Below are 22,506 nucleotides of genomic sequence, written 5' to 3'. Positions count from 1 at the left end.
AAAGAAAAGTGATTGCAGGTGTGGCACATAAGCAGACGCCCTTCCATTGAAAAAGATGAAAAAAATAACTATTTTAATTATGACCTCATTACTTAAGGTACTAGAGTATCTCCTGCACCCACAGCTGCATTATTACAATGTACTGATAACAGTTTTCCATGGCATTTCTAGACCATCTGCCCTTTTTATGGGATTACTGGGGGATTACTTCTTTTTTTATAGGGGTGCGGTAAAGCAATAATACATAAGTGGCAAACCTATAAGAATTAGCCTATGTAAATAAGCACTAAAGGCCAAATCGAGTGGAAGAGGGTTTAATGCAAAAGCATCTGGATTCGTCATTTAATCCTTCGTCTGACAGTTTTGCCACAAAAAAAGGATGTTGAGGGTCGTGATAAGATGATAGCCTGTCTCTCTCTCTCTCGTTCGCTCTCTCTCTCTCTCTCTCTCTCTCACACACACACACACACACACACATACACACACACACACATGCTCCGCTGTGAGGAATACTAATCAACCTGTTTGCCGTCAAGTGCAGAAGCTCGGCGCGCAATTTAGGGTCTTCTCCATTCTGTCTGTGCTGGATTTAATCTAAACCCTCCACCTGCTGAATTTCATCGGCTTTTTCTACAACTGCAAGCTTCTTTGAGCGAACTGCGGCTGTTATCACTCCTGTCTCCTCTGATGTGCGACAGGCTGCCGGGAGAGAGTGGATCTGGGGACAGACAGCCTCCACTTCTCCTGCGCCGCTTCTAGCAAGGGAAGCCCCACGCGTTGCGCGCCTGGATCGCCGGTAGAGATCCGCGTCGGGGAGCGCGTGTGCATGTGCGTCAGGCTCTAAATGTGTGTGCTCGCGCACGACAAAGCCCCGGGCTCCGTCCTCAACAGTTGCTACCGGAGCGGCGGAGAGAAGAGGTGGAGAGAGAGAGAGACAGCAGACTGAGGACGGACGGACGCGGAGCCCCACGCCGCTCTGCCCGGCTCTGCTCCTGACATGCAGTCGCTCATCTCTCCGGTGACCAAGGCCATCCTAGTAGCGCTCTTCATCTTCGCCATACTCCTCATCCTTTATGTGATCCTTTGGTACATTTGCAGAGACGTGGACTGCGATCACGGCATTTGAGGATTCCAAACGCGGAAAACGGGGGATTTCACAATGGGGCGCGCAGAGGAGCCCGCAGAGCCCAGGGTCATCCCGTAAGTCTGCTGTCTTCCTCTTGTTTTGTCTTTCTTGATGTGTTTCTAGGTTGTGTGCGTACACGCGCTCTCCTGTCGTGCGTAATGTTAAATGCGCTCTTGTTAGAAGGTAGGTGATGACCGAAGTGCGTCTCCACTTGCACCCGGTATCCCAAAAATGAGCACATTCCTTTCTGTTCAACTTGACAGAGCTCAACCACCATTTCTGGCTCATTTGTAACAGACTCGCTGTTGTGGGACTCACAGCGAATTCTCAAAGGTGATACAATGTCATCAGGAGGATATCGAACTGGTGTCAAACGGAAGACGGTGCGGACGCGCGTGTGTGGGCTCTCAATTGATGGAGTACGAAAACCGCCGGTGACATTGCGGTAAACGGCGTGGGTGTCCCTTAAGGTCAAGAACAACAGTGTTTACATCAGGTTGCCAATATTGTTTTGTCCCCCCTCTTCTCCTCCTCCTCCTCCTCCCCCTCCTCCTCTTCCTCCTTCGGTATATCTGCAGCATTAGTTCATGTTCAGTTCATCTTGGTCTCTGAGGATGCTTCCACATTGGCATTTTACATCCAACGAGATAACAGGATTATCTCTATTGGCTCCTGTGCGTCTTATTCCTAATCTGCCTTGTGCCATGTTTTTGACTCCTTATCATGAGTAGCCCGCTAATGCTTTTACGCATAGCGCATTTATATTCCCCGTGACATCAGTGAGCTTGTTCAACATGTCCGATCTTAGTTTAGGAAGACGCTCTTGCATTTACTTTCACACACATACACACGCACGCGCGGTCAGCATCTAATGGCCACGCTTAATGAAGGACTTCTCAATATTGCAGGCACGTTGGCCCCCAATGCCCACATGCTGCCACATGGTCCATAAAGCTATTAAATATGTGAGATATGATATCATGCCCTCTGTCATCTGCATCCAAAGCATTTTGTTTTCATCTCCAGCAGCCCAAAACCAGGAAAATTAACACATTGTGCATGTTTTAAAGTGGATAATGTGAAGGACACACCAAGGACATGTTGCTTTTTAAGGGTTTTTAGGACAGGGATGTAATGAGGAGGATGCAACATCCAGTTCATGTGTATCTTTATTTGCAGATCAGAGTTAACTAATCTTTTTTGCGTTCCTGTCAGACTTATTGATATAAATTTGTTTTACATAGCTTGATTATACAAGAGGATGGCCTTTTTTGCAGGGGAAAAGCAATCCCGCATAAAATGTCTTGGTGAGTGAGTGATATTCACTGACTGCAGCTCACGCTGTAGTGTAGTCACCTTTTTTATGGAACACCACATCACTATTTTCCCACCTTAAACAGCCCAGAGTGTTTTTTATAACCCAGTATCTCCCCTCACTCACCAAGAAAGTGCATGTTTAGGCTTAAAAATTTTAAACCTTCTTATTTTGAGCTATGGGCACCACACTCTAGTATTTAAAAATCCATAAGCAGCCTAAATGCTGGATGCAGCCATGAGGAAGGAACCCTGCAGCCTCCCTAAACTGTTGTGTGTTTCTCCCGCGGAGAAAAGGAGAGTCTGGTTGGATGGCAGATGCCCTCTTTGACATGAACTACAAAATGATTCCTGTCAGCCATGTGTAGATATGAAACCAGCCTGGATCACCCCTCACAAATGCACATGCATGCGCGCGCGCACACACACACACACACACACACACACACACACACACACACACACACACACACACACACACACACACACACACACACACCCCGCAAATGATAGTCCAGTATCAATCAGCCCCAGTACTGACAGAAAGAGTGAAAGAAAGAGAGCATAAAATGTGTATGACAACTCCTTCAACTGCTGGTGTCTGTCTGTTTAAACCGGTGCCCTGGATTGTCTGTGTATGGTGTGTGTGTGTGTGCGTGTGCATGTTTGCTTGCATGCAAATGTGTGTGTTAAGGTGGGAAGAAGGGAAAAAGCTGTGTTGACCAGCTGTGTATGTTTGTGCAGTTTGTTAAAGAAGAAAGGTGTTTTGTGTGTGTGTGTGTGTGTGTGTGTGTGTGTGTGTGCGCGCGTGCGTGCCAGCGTGGGAGGGGGTTAAACACTGACATGCTCCAGAATGACAGATGAAAAAAAAAAGTGGAGCAGGGAGAGCTCAGAGGGACTCAGCATGGGAGACAGGTGTATGTGTGTGTGTGTGTGTGTATGTGTGTGTGTGTGTGTGTATGTGTGTGTGTGTGTGTGCCTTTGCATGCGTACATCAGAATGACCGAAATTCACTCAAGTTTATTGAAAATGTTTTCCTTTATTGAATGCATGTGTAAACTGTAATACTGCAGTGTGCTAACCGTGTAATGGCAAGAGTGTTTGACCCAAAATGTGAATTAAACAATTCTAATCATCCACACATTAAGAACTGATGGTGTCAATGTGACATAGAATATAAAACACAGGTGTATTCTTCAAGTCTGTTATCATCCCCAACCTGTCAAATACCACTTTGTCAGTGACCTTAGCGTCAGATTCCCATGCATGTAGACAACTTTCACATTGGTTGCCTAAATTTAAGGACGTAAAGTCAAAATGGAAGTGTTTAACAAATGTTATCAGTATATATTGAATAAAACTGTATGCATGTAAAAGGCAGAAACTGTACATTTCCAAAAGACGCAATGCATGTAACAAGTGTAAATTGACATGCCAACCCTGAATGTTCAAAAATTAACGCAGGAGGTTACCTACAGCATCATATTTCGACTTGCAGGTCTTCTGATTGGTCTGAAAAAAAAACAATTGTCCAAATGTCAGCTTGGCTTACATTAAGAAACAAATTTGAAATGACACATCAAGTTAAAGCATCTGGCCAGTCTTAGGAAATATTGTGAGTGAATATGAATGTAAACTAGTTCATTTATTGGTACTTAGTTCAAAATACATGAACTTGTTCATTTTAATTTGTCAAAGTGTGTACCCTCAAACAGGCTTCTTAAGGAGTGAAGACTGGTCAGGACGACCTGAGGTCACAAATACGTAAGAAGCGTAAATTCCTAGAACATCCAAAACAGACACGGGAGGGCACCTAGCATGTCATATTTTGACTGAAAGTGATTTTATTTGACGAGTTGGGTTGAGAAAGCATTTTTTTTTCTGGTTTGCATCTGCTTTGTCATAATTAACATGCATGATATAAATTATTTTGTAAAAGTTACTCATGAGATGCTAAGTAAAAAGAGCAGGTATAATAAGCTTACAGGCATCAGCCTACTCGTTTTTGGTCAGAAATTTTTTTATCCTTTTTTTCTTCCTTTTAAATTAATACTTTGATGATATTTATTCCTTATTAGGTGTGCTCCTCTTGGAAAACTGTTAACAAGGACCTAAAAAAATTACCACTAACTAACAAACTAAAAGATTTATCCTCCCAACTCGACAGAATAGTTGTGATGGTGTGTGGGAGGCAGGCAGACGCTGACAGAAGGGCTTCTTTCAGAATGCTTGAATGTTAATACACCTTGATAGATTCAAGTTCAATTTAGATTGAAGTCATAAAATATGTAGGAATAAAAGTAAATTATTGAAGCTCGAGGCAGAGGAGAGGGGATTTGTTATCCTATTCTGGCCTCACAATGTTCATAAACTACGTATGAAAAAGTGTGTGTGTTGCCATCAGCCATTCATTATCAAGTAATTCATAATTCACAGAGAATGCTGATAAATTCTGCAGTCCTATACAATACTGCCTTCAAAAATATAGATATTATCAGAGAAGTTTCCCATCATCAAACTATGAATGTGACTGTAAAGGTCAGGATTTTCTGTTTGGGTTGCTGAGATGTGACGTTTAAGGTCACAGAGCAGAAGCTGCACTAACAACTGGCGGTAAAAAAAACCCACATTCAATAATGCTTTTGTTTGGCATTCGCTGTAAATAATTCATACTTTTGTGTAATTTCCATTTACAATATTTGTCCTTCAAGTGTTGGACAGCTACAAATACTATTTAGCATACTGATGATTAATTTAAATTAATGTTGCAGACCTCCACCATTACTTGCTCCATAACGAGAGCAAATGTACAACTTCTAGCTAAATGAATGAAAATATCTCATGCATGCCTTATGGAAAACTTGAATATTGAACCTAAATGTTGCAGTGTTGAATGCTTGCAGTTAGAATGGATATGAACCCTAAATTAACAATATAAAGTAGTTACTACTGTAGATCTAAGTAAGCTCTTTTCTTGCTTGGGGGTCAGAGGTCAGGGTTAACAAATGACAGAATAGTACTAGAGCTGGAGGCTCGGTGTGTTGCTCAAGGACACTATAGTAGGACTGGATACTTACTAGTTCAGGGACATGGACATGACTCATTGAGTAAAGGGATTGTCTCCGTCAAAGACTTATTTGGGGTCTTGGAAGTGAAGCTGGTGTGGAAGTGCCTTTTAAAAAGTCATTCTTCCCAAAGGTCAGTGGGGGCAACTCCATTGCCTCCAAAAAGGAGTCTGATTGTACAGAGAGCCCCCTGACGTTTTTCTGTTAGCCAAAACGGAAGTTAGCTTTGCCCTGGTTCCATCATCAGAAAGCCTACGGGAGTTTTCCATTGAATTTTGGGTCATTGCAGAAAATAAGCTCTGTTGCAAACAAACCCTTATGAGACTTACAAGTTTTGTTCAGAAAGATAATCTTCACAAATGAACACTACTTTTATGATTTTTGAAGCATATATGCAGTGGCCAGAAGTTCTCAGTACATGTCTAGGTCACAATTCTACTACATTTAAAGGGTTACAATCAAAGTTATTTAAACTTTAAAATAATGACCTACCTAAAAAATATCACTGTGCTCAATTTGGTAATTTACTCACCCTAACACAGCGGCAAGTTAAAAAAACAGGACAGACTGGTGTTGTGGGCAGACATGAACTGCTTTGATGATGTGCCATGTTTTCTTTTTAACTTCAGTTATTTGATTATTAAGGTTGGCCCCCACTGTTTCTCTCTTGGCTGTTGGGCAGTTGGGCTGTTGTTGTGTGTGTGTGTGTGTGTGTGTGTTCTTCACCCTAACTTATTCACTATTATCAACACTAAATGCCCCCCTTGTCTGTGTCCTCTCTTTTCCTACTAGCTCTCTACTGTATTGTTGTCTTTAGTGTATAGCCCTTTGAAAAAAAAAAATTGAGCTGCATGGCGGACCTGAGTCTGTCATGTTGCACTGGCGCGTTTCTACAGTAATTTGCAATTTACTGTTTTCTTGTTGGCCACTGTAGTTAGCAGCCCCTGTATGACAAGCCCAGCAGCACTGGTAAAAAACACTGTTTTTTACATGACACTTCATACATTTGTCATACTTCACAGCTACCAGGCGGTCAAAGACCGTGTCTCAGCTTTTATTGAATAGCCTTAGTGAACTTTGAGCCGAACACATAAGTTTGCAAATAATGAACTTGAACATGAGTGTCGTTCAGTCTCGCAACAGTTAACAATACTTGTTTTATGGCACCCAAGGATTTACGATACCTGGCATGCAGACACAACACTAGCACGGCTAGTGCAGCTGACAATTCAGACGGCAGCTACCAGTACTGCTGAAGCCTGTTCTGTTACTGGATATTTGAAGGACTTTGATGAACAAATCTTTTCAGATTCCAACAGAAAAATATCTCAAATTTATATGCAAAGTGTGCCGGCCAAGTCGGAAAAAATATGAAGAAATAATAATTATATCAGCTACTTCGAGAACAAATTTGAAAGGACACATCAAGTTGAAGCGTCTGACTAGTCTTGGGAAATATTTGCGAACGAATATGAATGCAAACCAGTTCATTTTTTTGGCACGGAGAACTTAATTCAAAATTAAAATTGTCAACTGTGAACTTGGACTAGTTCATTTTAATCTGTATTTAATCTGTTTACCTTAATCAGTCCATTTCTGAACCCTCAAAATGAGCTACTTCGAGGATGAAGCCTAGTCGGGACGACCTGACGTCACAAATATGCCCTCATTCTGAAGGTCTAAAACTGAAATTGGCTCTTAGAAAGACACAAGCACTGGAACGCACACACACACACACGCACACACACACACACACACACACACACACACACACACACACACCTCAAAGCCATAAAAATAGATTGTGAGTGACTCAGCCGTTATGTAAAGTCCATCTCTGATAGGGCCGCCTGGGGCTGTTTATGTCAGTTTAGCTTGACGGCACTGGAGCTGAGGTGACACGTGTCTGCTGTGTCCGAGTTTCAATACACACTCGCACACATTTATACAAAACACACACACTTTTCCCAGAATGTGCGTGCAAGCCTCTCCCCCTCTCACTCTTCCTTCCTTTCTCCTCCTCTAAGTCGACATTCCCCAGTGTGTGTCCCCCAATGGACAAAGATGTGATACAGTCAGCGTAATGGACTCCCTCCAGCCCAAACAGCATACATTATTAGCATTTCAGCGCAGTCTGGGAGGGAAACACCACGTTAGACATGAATCACATCCGCCATCCCTCTGGCCAGGTGGACGGTTCAATCAATACTGGTAAACACGAGCAAACCGGGACATGAATCCAGAGCTAGACTGATGCAGCTTGCTGTTGTCTTCATTTAACATGAGATCTGGTCCAGCTACTTTGCATAAAACAGATGTGTTGCAGGGAGTTTGATTATATATTTCTCATCTGCACTGGTTTCCTCTGGGAAAACATTAACTTGTATTTATTCATTTTAATCATCTTTCATGCAAATACTGCTCTACCCCCTTATTAACCTGAGTACAGCCTTTCCATCCTCACTATGACTAAAATTCATGGGGTAACTCTACAGGATGTTTTAAAATAATTGGGAATGCCTTAGTTTGAAAATGGTCACATTTAAATATCTAAATTTAGCAAAAAATATTGTTTGCCACCCTATAACTAACCCACACTGGTCCAACCCTCGTCTGCTGTGAGTTGGATGCTGTAGTGATCATCACAAATAATCAGGGGCTGCATCACATTCAGACGGGTGATATCTGATTTAATTTTCTTTGACACAATCATGCACCCAAAAAAAAATCTGAGTGTCTTTATGTGACTGCATGACCAAGCTGAGGCATCATCTGAGATAAACTGAGGGATAAGTTAGGAGTTAAACCCAAGAAAGCCAAACACACACCACATTAAAGTCTCTCTGCATGGCGTGAGAGTCGGAAAGAAAGGAAAAAAAGCAGAGGGAAGTGGAGGGCGAGAGAGCAAGAGATAAAAGAGTCTCCTCATAGTCTTGCCTCGGTGACAACAGGTTTCAGATGGAAACAGAGGCACACATACTGTCTCACAGACTGTTAAATGAAATGTGTTAAATACTGTGTGTGTGTATGGCTGTACATGTGTGTTGGACAGAGTTAATGACAGACTTAATTGGTGCAAGCAAATATCCTTCCCTCTGCTTCTCATTCTACATCTACTAATGGAAAGACATCCACTCCCTTAAGACAGAAAGGAGAAACAGTGTTGGGATATATTTGGTGAACATGGGCATGCACGCACGCACGCACGCACGCACGCACGCACGCACGCACGCATTCTTACTGTCACAACATAATGAATTAACAGCACTGAACTTGCATGCATTATATTGACATTTCTGTATCAAAATATATATAAAGATGAGAAAAAAAAACATTATTTCAGGCATACATACAGTAAATGACTCTCTCTCACACTCAGAAATGCAACCTGCTCATGTTTTGCAAGAGATTTTGATCTAATAAGCATCCGCAGACAGTCAATTGAGCCTGATCTTTTCCATGTGGGAGCTAGTATTTAAATTGAGTTAATGCTGTGACACACTGTTTTTTGTGGTTTTAGAGTAGGTGCTATATAAAAGGAAACATTATTGTACATGTGCATGATCTTTTCCATAGCGTGGCCTGCCAGCTAATGGCTGCCCTTAGAAACATTTTGTGCACCCCTCCGAACGTGACGTGAAATGCATGCATTATATTTGAATCATCTACATCCTTTCAATACTTTCACTTTTAGTGGCTCACATTTATTACACTTTTTGGCTCCTGCATCAGTCGAGCATCTGTTGGGTTAGGAGTGACATCTTGTGAAAAACTACTTGTTGTATTACAACTAGTGGCACCTCACAAGTGCTCTGGCAATTGCTCTTTGTCATCAGTGCTACTACTGCTTTCTAAAGTAAGTGATTTTGGTGGACAACGTGGCAGTTTTATGCTAAAATATGATATGTGCCCTGAAGAATATGCTGGCTTCCTAAATTGGCCTAAATTGACACCTGTCCCCAAAACTTTGAGCACTTCTGGTTTATCCCTTCCATAACTGTAATTCAGATGTTGAAGAAAGACTGAAAACGGAAAGCAAGGACCAATTACAGTTCAAGAAATAGTGCGTTTAAATGGTCATGTGGAAGGACGTTAATACCTTGTAAAGCTGTGTGAAGCTCTCAGTCAAATTGCATCAGGTAAAAAAAAACCCTCACTGGATTTAAAAAAAGTGCAACTGTCATAATTGATGAAGAAAACCATCAAAAGCATTCTGTACAACTTTGTGGCCCGTTCTAACATGCTTAACACATGTAATGTAACCACTGATATATTGCTTGCTGAAGCCAGTTTAAGCCAGGTCCAGGCAACATTTTGGCTCTCTTTATCAAGATATGAATGCAGTTAAATTAGAAAAAAGCTAAATCATCATCCGTGTCAGATGATGGGTTCCAAGATTGCATTTTTGGCCAATACATTCCACCTCTTTTGCTCTCCACATAGACTGTTTACGTGCATGCAACCAAAGCCTGATTAAGCTTGATACTACTCACTGTCCGAATGGACCTTAAACATAAAATGGAACTCTTCTGCAACCAAAGTCTTTTGCTATTGCATACAGATTTTGCATTCATATTCAGATATCTATTGATAGAGATTACAACTGTCCATTGCATGGTTACTTACTGAGTGACTTTTACCTAATCCCAAAAATAAACATCTAATTTATCACCTTTGGTGCATTTGCGACTCTTTTACCCCTAAATTAGTGGGTGTATGTAGGCTTTTTAAACATGTGTAAACCTGCTAAAAATAGCCGGTAAACTCCTTTCCCGTTGCCAGTACATTAGAGCGGTGTACACGGCTCTGCAGCAGTTGAGTATACCTTTCTCTGTGTGTGGGTTGTTTTATTTTTGGTGTGTCACATTCAATATCACGGACAGGCCAGAGCACAGGTTAGCAAACAGTAACAAGCAGCATGAAGGTGGTGGTTACTTCTTTTCATATACAGTATCTCTTACTTATATAGTCTGTCTCTGAAAGTCATTGCAGACTAATTAAGATCGATGTTTGAGTGCTGCTTAGGTGGAGATGGATGTTATTTAGTGGTAGCTCATCACTGAATCTTGGCATTTAAGGGGCTAAAATTAACAAGTTCAACCGGACGTTGTGTTTCTACGAATGCCAATCAGAGCTGGAGGTGATAAATACTCTTGACTACTGCCGAGTCATTTGACAGGGGTGTGAATGCCAATTGTTTTTGTCACAAATCTTGTAAGTCAAAAAGAGGGACGTGAGTCCCAGACCAGATGTCAATCCAGAATGTTGTTATATGCTGTGTGCAGTCGCCCACTGCAAACACATGCAGAAATCTCAGGTTTCACTTTCATGTTTACAAGCTGGCCTTTGGCTTATCTCCCCATGGAAAGCCTGTGGCGGCTGCAGCTGAGGCGACACAACAATTACCAAATCTGCCCACGTACAGTCCACTGCCTTCTCCCACCCTTGCCTCCTACAGTAATGCACATCCGGCCATCTGTGAAGGGGGATCGCTCTCTGAATTGCCTCTCTTGAGGTTTCCTCTATTTTTTTTTTCTCTTACTTAGGAATCAAGTGTTGGTGTTTCTGTTTTGAGTAGTTTTCCCGTCTTCATAGAGAGCTGTGGCTGGGTTGTGAACCCATGCGGGTGAATAAAATCCATTGAGACACTGTATGTGATTCTGGCCCAAAGAAATACTCTTCATTTTACGTAAACAGGAAGTGGAAGTATGCATCATCTCATCATCTTTATCAGATGAGATGATCAGAACCCCACCCCATGTCTGTATGGTGGATGTGGTGGACAGTAATGAAGCGCCAAAGGAGACAGCTCAAACTGAAAGAAAAAGACAGAATCAATTCACACAAGCTGTTACACTTTGAAGCCCAAATTGCCCATAACACACCCGGAAAATCCCCTTTCTTCACAATATGACACTTCACCTGCCATCTCCTCAGGGTGGCAGTTGATCAGTAACAAAAATGAATGTGGGGTAAAGTGTTAAGAAATAGTGTGTCAAAACTGTCCTACATCGTCTCCTCTCACCAGGAATAAATCTATGTGAAACATGAAATAAAGATTACATTTTAACTGGCAGCGCACACACACACACACACACACACACACACACACACACACACACACACACACACACACACATCCTGTAGAGCTGTTGTCAGCCTGGATTTACAAAATAAGACAAGTTGGGCTTTGCAGCTAGCCAGTGGTTGTCATATAAGACTAGGTGACTGTTGGTTGGAGCTATTTTGATGCTGTTCACATGTTATTTACATCACACACCCTCCTGTCATGTCCTGTTCCCAGCATGTCTTGTGTGTGTGTATATATGTACGCATGTCTTCATTTATGTGTGTGTGTGTGTGTGTGTGTGTGAGTGTGTGTGTGTGTGTGTGTGCATGTGTGTGTGTGTTTATGTGTGAAAAGGACTGTCTCCCTGATGTCCCATCATCCCAAATAATCATCCCATAGTCATGCGTGAGATGCGATTTCCTTTAAACAATAGCAGGCCAGCTCGCCTCGCTGACCCACAACCTCTCAGGCGGCGGCACAACAAACGCTCACATGTGCATGCAAACACACACGTCCCCTCAGCTTGCTTTAACAACAATGCATGCACATTTAAGTACACACTCCACAGCTCAGCCTCCATCAGGGCAGTGGTGATGGCACAGTCTCTTTGTGCTGCTGCTCATTTAACCGCCTTCTAAGCAGACTTTAATAACTGGGGCCAACTGCTTGTCAGTGCTGCAGTTTTACCCTGACCTTAACTATGGGATGGTGGGCAAGAGACAAACTAATACTAATGATTTCCCTGCCAAACCGAAAAAAGGAGGTGATTGTGAATGCCCCAAGACATGTCTTTAACAGAAATTATTGTAATTTAGTTGAAAAGAAGGACTCAGAGAGTTTGGTTGACCTACTTTAAGTGCCAGTGATAATTCAGCTGGCTCCTGCCCTGCTAGCCAAACACAGTCTGTCACAGCAGCAGCTGTCTGTTCAGGTTTGTGTGATACAGAATATAGCTCCTATATTGTGATTAAAATCTTTTTGATAAAGATAAGGATGTTCGGATGTTATCTCGTTCTTTTGGGCCAAATGTTCAGTCCTGTGGTGTATGTCAATTGCCTATGAGTCATGTGTTGCCCATCCTGTTATGTTTATGTTGGATTTATGTAAGTGTGTGTTAGTGGTGCTCATTCTTTGTCTGTTTGGCTGTTGTGGCTGTAACTGCTCAAGTTCCACTTCAATCCACAGTCTTTTTTAATGAATAGAGACGCACCAATATACAGCCATGTAAAAATACTCCACAAGTGAAAAATTCTAAATTCAAAATCCTAATTAAGTAAAAAGATGGGGAAATCGGGGTTGGTTAGGCAATTTTTGTATTGGCATGAAATAACCATCCATTACTTGCACACTATTTTAAAAGAAATTAAAATACTTTTATCCCTGAATAGCTGCCAACAATTTATTAAGTTTTTTTGGAGCACAACCAAATGAAAGGCATAATTTTGTTAAATGTGCAGGGAGTGCATTTTGCCTCCCTGGGATGGTTGGGACAGTCCGTAGGGTTGATTGGGACATGTTTTAATGGGGGGAAAAATTGCAGTCTAAGTTTTAACACTTTTATATTTACAATGTCTTTGTTCATACATTTCTTTGAGAAAACAATAACATTTGTAAAATTCTTTCAGTACAATAAATTACTGTGATATGGAATGTGTCTGTCTTCTGAGACTTCATCACCTATCATCTCAATGTGGTTATCAGGTTTAAAAAAAAGTCAAAACAAATAAAATGATAAGAAAAAAGTTAAATATTTAAATTCTGCACATTCAGAATATGCACAGAGGTTTAAGTGTAGACCGATCAACTGAAAGGCCAGAAAATCAGCTTTCCAACAGTATGCTAGTAATAATTTAGCCTGTAGATTAGAAAACTGTGAATAAAATTTGCAGAATAGGGGTGCCTGGTGGCTCAGTGGATAGAGCAGCAGCCCATATACACAGATTGTATCCTCGCTGCAGCAGCCATGGGTTTGATTCTGGCCTCGGCCCTTCACTGCATGTCGCCCCCTATCACTCCCACTTTCACATTCAAACTGTCCTGTCCATTAAAGACAATAAAAAACCAAAAAAAATAATCCTTAAAAAAAAATAAAAATAAAAATGTGAGGAATAGTCAGTCTCCACTTTGATGCTGAAAGTCAAGAGGGGGTGGCCATGAGCCTGGTGAGACATGCTCTCTAACAAGGTGCTGTCCTAACCAACCCTGCTCTCCCCTACAAAAGTGTTATCAGCAAAATATACTCAAAGCATCAAAGTAAAAGTTCTGCAGAAAAATGGCACCTGTGACCATTTATTATAATATATCGCTTTATTAAATAGCAATACTGATCATGCATCAGTGCACCAGTGTAGCTTTTTACTGTTATAGCTGTCAAGGTGGAGCTAATTTAAAAATAATTTATATAGGCTACAGCTCAGTGGTTAGTCTTTCACTAGATGAGGTGTGAGATGATTAATGGGGAAAAAAAGGAGTGAAAGACAAAGAAACAAAGTTCTGCAAGACAATTTTAATAGAGTTTTTGAAATTTTCTTTCATTTTACTGCTCTGGGTTGAACAGTTATTTAAAATGGAACCATCAGAGAAAGTTTAAAGGGGAAATAGTGAATTGCTTTTTTAGTTACGTTGTTGTGTCAGTGTAATTGCCACCTGGATTATGTTCAGAGACAGTGTTTCTTTCAGGTAATAACACAACATTCATATCGCATGGGCTTCATGTGGAGGTGGTGCTAAAGGTGTAAATGCAGAATCCTGACACCAGGACCGTATGTTCACTTCCAGACTCATGTCTTAGCTTTCAGCAACAAAAGTGCTTTGGTGAAGGATAATGAAAGATCATGATTTCAGTTACAAGTATTTGCTTTTTAAATAAGTTTAAAACAATACAATTAAGACACTAAATGTATTACTGACATTTGAAAGTTTTGGCCCCAAAATAACAATAAATATGATTAAAACTTAGTAGATGTAGTAGCAGATATTAGTAGATGTAGATGTTAATTTCTAAATTGTTTTCCAGAAAATCATATGTGACCATCAATCACTGTAGAACTCCTATGGTGCAATTGGGCTCTAAATATTTTGAGAACCAGTTTTTTCTTTGGACCATCAGTCTACTTAGAAGTAGATTGAATGAATTTAAACTCTGATTTGTCTGTTCATAATATGTTCAGCTGATATCCTTTGATCCTATTCCAATAATGCTAAATCTACTCACTTTCTATAACTAATGTAAAGTCTTGCTAAAGCAACATGTTGTCTGCCAGTTCTAGCTCGTGGGCATTTTTGCACACTTGACACTGAAAAAGGATAATTATCATATTTAAATCTGACCACATCTCGATGCAAAGCCCCCTAATATATTTTACCTAATGACTGGTGATTTTTTCTACCCTTATTAAACTGTTTCCTTGGAGGTATCTTTGTCTCTTTCTGCCCTTCAAGTCGTCAGTCTAGTTGAACCACTGTCCAGCATTTTGTCCTCCATACACAGCTTTATTTTTGCAAATCCTTCATGCAAAACAACATCTGTTCATGAGGAGGACCTTCTACAACCTAACAGGACAAAAGCTTTCGAAATATAGAGTAGCTTTCGCTCCCATCTCACTGTCTGGACCAAATCAAGTTTTTGTGGCAGGCGATTCCAAACTTTGGAGTGGTAGTGTAGATTCAGTGATTACTCTTAATTATTTTCCACTCTCACACAGGCCTTAACACTTGAATTGACTTAAGCATTTTAACATTGTGCCATGGGAAGGTGACTCAGTGCAGCAGGTGTCCTTTCATGGTATTTCCAAGAGACCGAAATAAACATTCATTCGACTTGAAAAGGTTGAATGACAACTTTGCTCTTTTAATCAATCCCTAGTCGCTTCACAGTCATCAATTACGCACATTGGGGCATTCATGTTTCAGCTGAGCTTTTGTGGGAGCCTTGCTTGAAAAGAAGTCGACGAATGAATTTCATTTATTTTTTATGCATGAAGCAGATATTTACAAGTATGCTCTCATGTGTGAAGTCTAGCTTTAATTGGTTACTCTTTGTATTTGATATAGCTGCTCATATAATTAAATGTTTCCATTTATATACAGGTAGAGCATGTGACAAGTCTTTTAGCATCTTGGCAAAATGTAATCCCTCCAGCACTGAAACAGCTAAGAGTCACTATTCTCCAAAGCATCAGGGGGCTGAAGTGGAAGTGACAAACTCAGCTTCAGAAAAATGTGAGAAACGATTAAATCATTAAAAATGTCATCTTGACATCTGACATCTGATACTGACTGGAAATCAGTACTGGGTCTGGCATATTTGGCACCCATGCAAAAAATAATAACAATAATTGCATTTATTGTATTTATTGTTGGATTATGCCTTAGTTGTCTTTTTACTACGGGACAAGGCACAACCGTTCCTGCACCATAAAAAAAAGCATATTTAACAGTTTCTGGCCCTGATAAAAGGTGTGATTTTGGAGACTTTTAAAGTAAACAAGCCTTTAAAACACACTTGTGGGTTTTGGGAGTCTGACTATTTTAAATAAATACAAAATACAAGTATTTATAGCTGAATGTTCCTACCCTATGCAAAAATACCCCCCCCCCACACACACACACACACACACTCCTCGCAATACATATGGATATGTTTGATTTTTTTCTTAGTTAATTAGTTAGTTCTGCAACATTTTTCAATTAGGTGAGTACCTGTGTGGCCTATAGGAAGATCTGCCACTGTTGGAAGGTATAGTGTGTGACATGAAGTGTCAGTAGCTCATCTCTTGAAATGGAAAAAGATTTGCTGAAGCAGAAATCAACACTGGTGTGATACATTTTTATTTTTAATTATCTATACTGAATTTTGAAAATTGTATTTATGGAATACACACATAGATATAAACATGCCACAAACCCAAGTTACATCATAGTTTCATGCATTATGTAGCATCTGTTACTAGAGTGCCTGCACATGTCTTAGGGGAAACCTTTGTTCTGATTAAATCATAGAATCAGTAAAATAGTTATGATTTTCACAGCTGAAGTCATATTTAACTAATTATTACAGCAGCATGACTGGCCACTAACAGGAGTTGACTGGTGTGATGGATTCAAGTGATCCCAGGAGGGGAAAACCATTACATTCAGCAGTCAGCCAGCGTGCAGCTGGAGAGCAGCAGACATGAGCTGCACTGCTGCAGAGACATGTTCTTAAAGCCCATCCTGGGAAATTACGGATCATAGTGGTGTGTCATCATGCCTCTGTTGCTTCTATCGTGTTTGACCTCTCTGGCAGCAGCTAATGAGGTAGTGAGTTAACTGAAAGGAGCAATATGCTGGATGGCTCTACATATAGGGGTCACATCAAGCAGCAGCCAGTCCCCTCCATCTTCCACCTCTGCAGAAAAGTGATGAAGAGCTTCAAGGTCAACTAATCAGTGCGCTGTCAGAACATTTAGTCAATCTCAAGAAAACCCATTTTTCTTAAATTCAGTACGACTGTATTTCAAAATAACGTTTTCCGCTATTTGTTAAAAGGTACGACAAGGAGCGATGCGAGGATGGACGACTTCATATTGGAACGTGCCCCATAGACGGAACTGCACTTTTTACCCGGAGCTGCTCCTCTTCCGCACTGCTCCGTCCATAACAAAACCAGGCAGAGATGTTGTCTGCCATCCTGTCTTATCTTCTACCGATTATCAAACTGTACTGGCTGGGTTTGAAGGTTCTGCTGGTGCAGCTCTTCAGCAGACCTTTCAGGTTGCCAGGTTAGTTCAACACTCAGAAGTTGCTGTGGTGCACTTTTGTTGACGAGTGACACATTCCGCAACGGGTATGAGTCATTGACGCTGCAACACAGTAGTTACCGCTTCATTATAACACCCCGTGTTGCAGGTAGCAGTTCCCATCTCCGTGCGTGCTGTCATTGTCACCGTGGTACAGTAACGTTAACGTAACTTTATGCTAGCAATATCAACGTTAGCTAACAGTAGCTGAAGTGTTAAAGCCGAAAACCGAGTGAAAGAACCGGTTGTCTTGTGTAGTATTATTGCCGAATACACCGGAATAGCTTAATGGTTATTCTTCTACTTAATGCATGTTCTTAAAAGTGCCTTCATTGGTCGTTTATTGATCTGCGTTAAAATGTCCACTTTTTATAACGCAGTTTGGTAAAGAGACGCAGAACGTACCTGTGATTTCAGGTCAGTGGAGACGCTTGACTGACAGTACAGCGGACTATCAAACTAACACACTAACGTTATAGTGAGACAAGTGTGGCCAGGTTGTACGCTTAATAGATAGGCTAGTGTATGAGTTATATCAATACAATAGTTTTATAGGAATATTTTAGTATGGTATTAAACGGGTGATTAACGCTAGGTTAAAAGTCAAACATGCACTATAAAACAGTTTGTTTTTAATCAAAATTCAGTGTATTAATTGTGATGCAAACTTGATTACTAATCAAATTAAATTAAGTTTTATTGCCATGTAGATGCAGAGCAGAATGAAACAACATTTCTCACAGATCTGAGGTGGAGAATATAAAAATAAACAACAATAAACACTAAAACATCCTTGAAACAACCCTAATAATAAACACTCACTAAAAACAATATGAAACTGAATAGTTTTTGCAAAAAAACATACACTCGGTGTTAATCACCTCCTGCATACACATTTTCCCCCTTTTTTATTCACACAATGGTTATGTACAAAACATTAGGTGAATAATAAAAGCACATGTAAAAAACCCAAAATATAAATGATATATATGAAGAATATAAATGATAAAAACTGATTACATAAAATTAAATGAACTGAAAAAATAATAAAAATTAAAAGGAGTAGAAAAACAGATTTAAAAAAAGTATACTTACTCAGAGTATTAATGGAAATATATTGCATAAATTTATAAAAGCTTGACACTTTTTTTGTTTTTTAATAAACTGTTTTGAGAAGACCCTTAAATTAGAGGGGAAAAGATAAACATTGAGGATGTGAATGAGACAGTCTCTGTTTATGAAAAAAGAAATTAGTATATAGAATAATAATAATTGGATATTGAAGACCACTAATGTCTGGATTATCATAATAACAAATTATATCCCATGCATACACAAAAATAAATTACACAAAATGATTAGTGTTACCTGATGCATATCAATCCCATTTGAACCACTACAATAGTTACTGACCAGGGAACATGAATTAAGAAAAAATTCAAACAAAACAAAAAGGTGTGAGTATTGTTCAATCAGAGCCTAGAAAAAAGTGTCCTTTATATAGTTTATTTTAGATTACATTACAGAGGATATATAATGTAACAAATGGGATTTTTTCTTCAAGTAAGTGACTCTTTATCAGTCTGCCCGTTCATGATAAAAAAAAAAAATCTATTTTAGACATTCTGTACAAGCAACACAGGGAATAAAAATGTAAACTACAAAACTATTTTTTTAAAATGAAAGGAATATTGTTACACAATACCTCAGTAAAAACCCAGATGAAGTCCTTTTGAGTTTCACAGACCATCTACAGGTTTTACTACTCGGACTACTAATGTCTTCAAAAAGCGGCCCGTCTTGAAGCAGCTCCCTTATCAAATGACATTCTCTCTGATATCTTTGTATCCTCTTCTGCCTCTGCCAGTGATGCCCAGACAAGATGGCAAGGTTGCCATAGTGACAGGAGGAGGCAGGGGAATCGGCTTTGAGGTAGTCCGCCACATGGCAAGGCTGGGGGCACATGTTATCATAGGTACAGTATCAAGCACCACACCACCGACATGCACTGGGATTAAGGGGAGGAGGTAAAACATTTTAACAGGACAAACTTACATGTGATATAAAGAGGTTGGCTTGCACATGTTTACCCCCAAATTTACAACTAACAACACAGTGATATTCATATTAATGCTGTTATAGCTGTTGTGCCTTTCAAGGTTACAAAGTGCAATTTTACACATTAGACTAGACGCTTTGAAAAGTGATTAGTTTGAATTTGCATCACATAGAAATGAAATTATCTGCACAGAATGCAAATTGTTTCCCGGTCAGAATCACCTGTGCTGAGCAGCAAACATGACAAAGCAATCTGTCAAAGCACTCGCACGCAGACGCGAAAGTGATGGCACAATTGAGCCTCGTCTCGTCACAGATAATGGTGCCTCAATCACTGCTAAACTGGCTGAGATTAGTTTCGCCCAGTTGTGCAGCAGCAATGCAGGGAGAGGTGAAGAGAGGCTTCAGGCTGCGTAGAGGACAGCTAACTGATGGTATGACTTTAGAAAGTAAGGCAATTATATGTTAAAAAAGGATTTTTTTTTCTTGTTGAGTGACGATTTAGATAAAGTGATGACAACTGTAGGAGAGCGATGAGTACTTATTAGAGAACTACTGGTCCAGGATACACAGTATGTCCACAAAGCTTATCAATATTTTTAGTATTACACCTCGATTATTCTTAAATCAGGGTCTACCTGAAAACTGTGGGAAAACGTAGTGCATCATTTAGCTGAATAGATCATGATCCATGTTGTTTGGGTTATTGAGCAACAAACTCATCTTGTTCTTATAAAGTGTAATGTATAGTCAACAAAACCACAACCTGTAGTCTCAGTCATATTACTGGCATCCCCTATGTGTGCCAACTTAAAAGGCTGTCGCTGTCAGAGATCCTTAATTATTATCAGAGGGTCAACAGCACACTCAGAGGCCTCTTGACACCCCATTGATCCGTCTTAAGTTTTGGACTAACATCAAAAACTGTTTGTTTTCATCATTAGAAGATTTGTGTGATGCTCCACTGTGAGATGAAGCGAAGACTCTTTAAGCTCTGCTGAGATTAAAAGGCTGTTATCAAACCCAGTGCTGAATGCAAATTTAGGATTATGAGATGCTTTTTTGCATAAAACAAGGCCTGGGATTGTTCTAGTAATTATTTATTAATATTTAGTGTTGGTAGATAAATGCAGTATAACCTGCTTTATAACATGGTTCATTTCAGCTTCTATGAGCAACGCTATACACAAACACAGAAATACAAACAAACTGCATACAAAGTCTTACATATGAATGTTTTAACATGATGAAAATGTTTCTTAAAATTGTTAACAACATTGATTTCAAACCAGAGATGCACTGATTGTGAAATTTTGGGCCAATCGATGTTCAAATGGCGTTTTGGACCAAAGCCTATTCTGACGTTATATCGTCGTTGTTGTTTTTCATTTAGTTTTTTTGTTATTTAGTTACCCTTTTGTGCCAGGGGAAAAAAAGACATCTTGATTATAAAAAAAAAAACATAACAGTTTCAAAATCATTCTGTCCTTCATTATACTTACTATCTTTTTTATGTTGCTGTGAAAATATTAACAAATTTCTTCTTTAACACTTTGAAACCTGAGAAAATTGTTTTGATTTCTTTCAAAAACATGAGAAGAAGGTAATGAGCGACAAAACAAGAAATGACCCAAAAATAGCAAGAAATTGGTAAAAAAAAGTTCAAGAAAATTACCTGAAATGTAGTCAAAAAAGGATCAAACAAACAAACAAACAAGGCAAACAAGATGATGATACCTAAAGGATATTATTGACAAATAATAAGTCTAGTCCTGAATTTAAAGCTGTTACCATTAAAGTTTTATACAAAAAAGAGATGAAGACTAAGAGCATGTATAGATTCAGCTGAATGAACTCCCGTCGTGCATATACACTCTATCTATATATATCTCCTTATTTGAAGTGCCGTTGAGTCCCTACTTACTGAGGTGACGCACTACATTGATCACTCACTCATCCTGTGTCCCCGGAGCCACTTGCTAAAATATGTTGATCACTAAACCTCTGATGTCTTCCCTGTCTTTCTCCTTAATGTTATGCCATTCAAGGCTCCGGCTGTGATTAACGGTTCAGCGTCTTCACACACTACAGCATTTGTTTAGCCCTCTGACTCCAGGCTCTGAAGTGTATCGTTTGGTGCACATTGATGAATCTGTAAATACGCTTCTTTTTGACCAAAGAACATCTTTTTCTCTTAAAATGATTCACTGTCATATATTTCTGTGCTTGTTGTTGTTTCTAATTACAGATGACTGTTACACGATGAGCCTCTTTGCTATAAGAGAGTTTTGTATGCTGGGCGTAATGCTGTTGTCAGTGAGCTAAGGCGAGGAAGTTTCCTTGGAGCAATAAATTTCGTTGTTGATATATGATGTGCATATTTGTGCAAGAGTTAGTTGGAAATCTATTTTTAGCTTTACAGATTTTCTTTGGCCTTTATGTGGTGTTGGAAATGCATCAAAAAACTCAGTTCTTAAAAAAGGATATCATTATCATCTCTCAACTACTTCTGACTCAGACATGTTTTTCGGCCTGTACACAAGCGAACATGCACTGAAGTTGTTCGGAGATGTTCCCACCGCTGATTCTTTTGTTCATCTACATACAACTTGAATAACATGTACTTTTTGCTGAAACATTTTGTTACAACAGTAGAGTTTTGTCAATTTCTGGTTTTGTCTGTTAAGCTTGGTCTGGTGTACAGGCTTAAACTCCTGTCTGCTCCTCCTCCCACTGTCTCTGTGGTGGTAATGTTGTAGAGACACAGGAGTTATAAGATGGCATCCTGTTTAATTGTTTATATTGTTGTGTTTTGTTCTGTCTTGAGGGTTTATTTTGGATTTATGTTTTGAGCAAGTGCATTTTCGTTTTCATCTAACATTTCTCCCAGCAACACTCCACAACTGGCAGCTGAGCTAACTGCCATTAGCGTCTCCTCAAATATACACTCCCGTGAAGCTTGATGTCATTTCTGCTGCTCCCTTTAAACTAACAGGATCAAGTTTTACTCTTTATTCTCTGGTTGTAGTCTACAGTTACTGGGCTTGGTTTCAACTTAAGTTAATCATCAGATCATTGGAATAAACCACAGAC

At 39.8% G+C, this 22,506-nt stretch overlaps 1 protein-coding gene across 2 annotated transcripts in view; it reads left to right on the top strand.

Annotated features, from left to right (window-relative positions):
- The first annotated feature begins 496 nt into the window (after window positions 1–496).
- Window positions 497–22,506, top strand: part of LOC121949546 (polyprenol dehydrogenase) — a 58,977-nt gene continuing 36,967 nt past the window's right edge. The window contains exons 1-3 of one of the 2 annotated variants that reach the window (XM_042495262.2): window positions 499–1,200; window positions 17,105–17,337; window positions 19,223–19,330. In XM_042495262.2, coding sequence (XP_042351196.2) covers window positions 17,232–17,337; window positions 19,223–19,330 — 214 coding nt within the window. In that variant the 5' untranslated portion in view covers window positions 499–1,200; window positions 17,105–17,231. Of the gene's footprint in view, window positions 1,201–17,104; window positions 17,338–19,222; window positions 19,331–22,506 lie in introns of both variants that reach the window. The other variant, XM_042495263.2, reaches the window with a different exon arrangement.

The sequence above is a fragment of the Plectropomus leopardus genome, chromosome 10, assembly GCF_026936395.1.
Source record: "Plectropomus leopardus strain MGB_pleo_1.0 chromosome 10, ASM2693639v1, whole genome shotgun sequence".
NCBI lineage: Eukaryota > Metazoa > Chordata > Actinopteri > Perciformes > Serranidae > Plectropomus > Plectropomus leopardus.
Note: the sequence above shows the minus strand (reverse complement) of the source record. Positions and strands in the feature narration are given on the sequence as shown.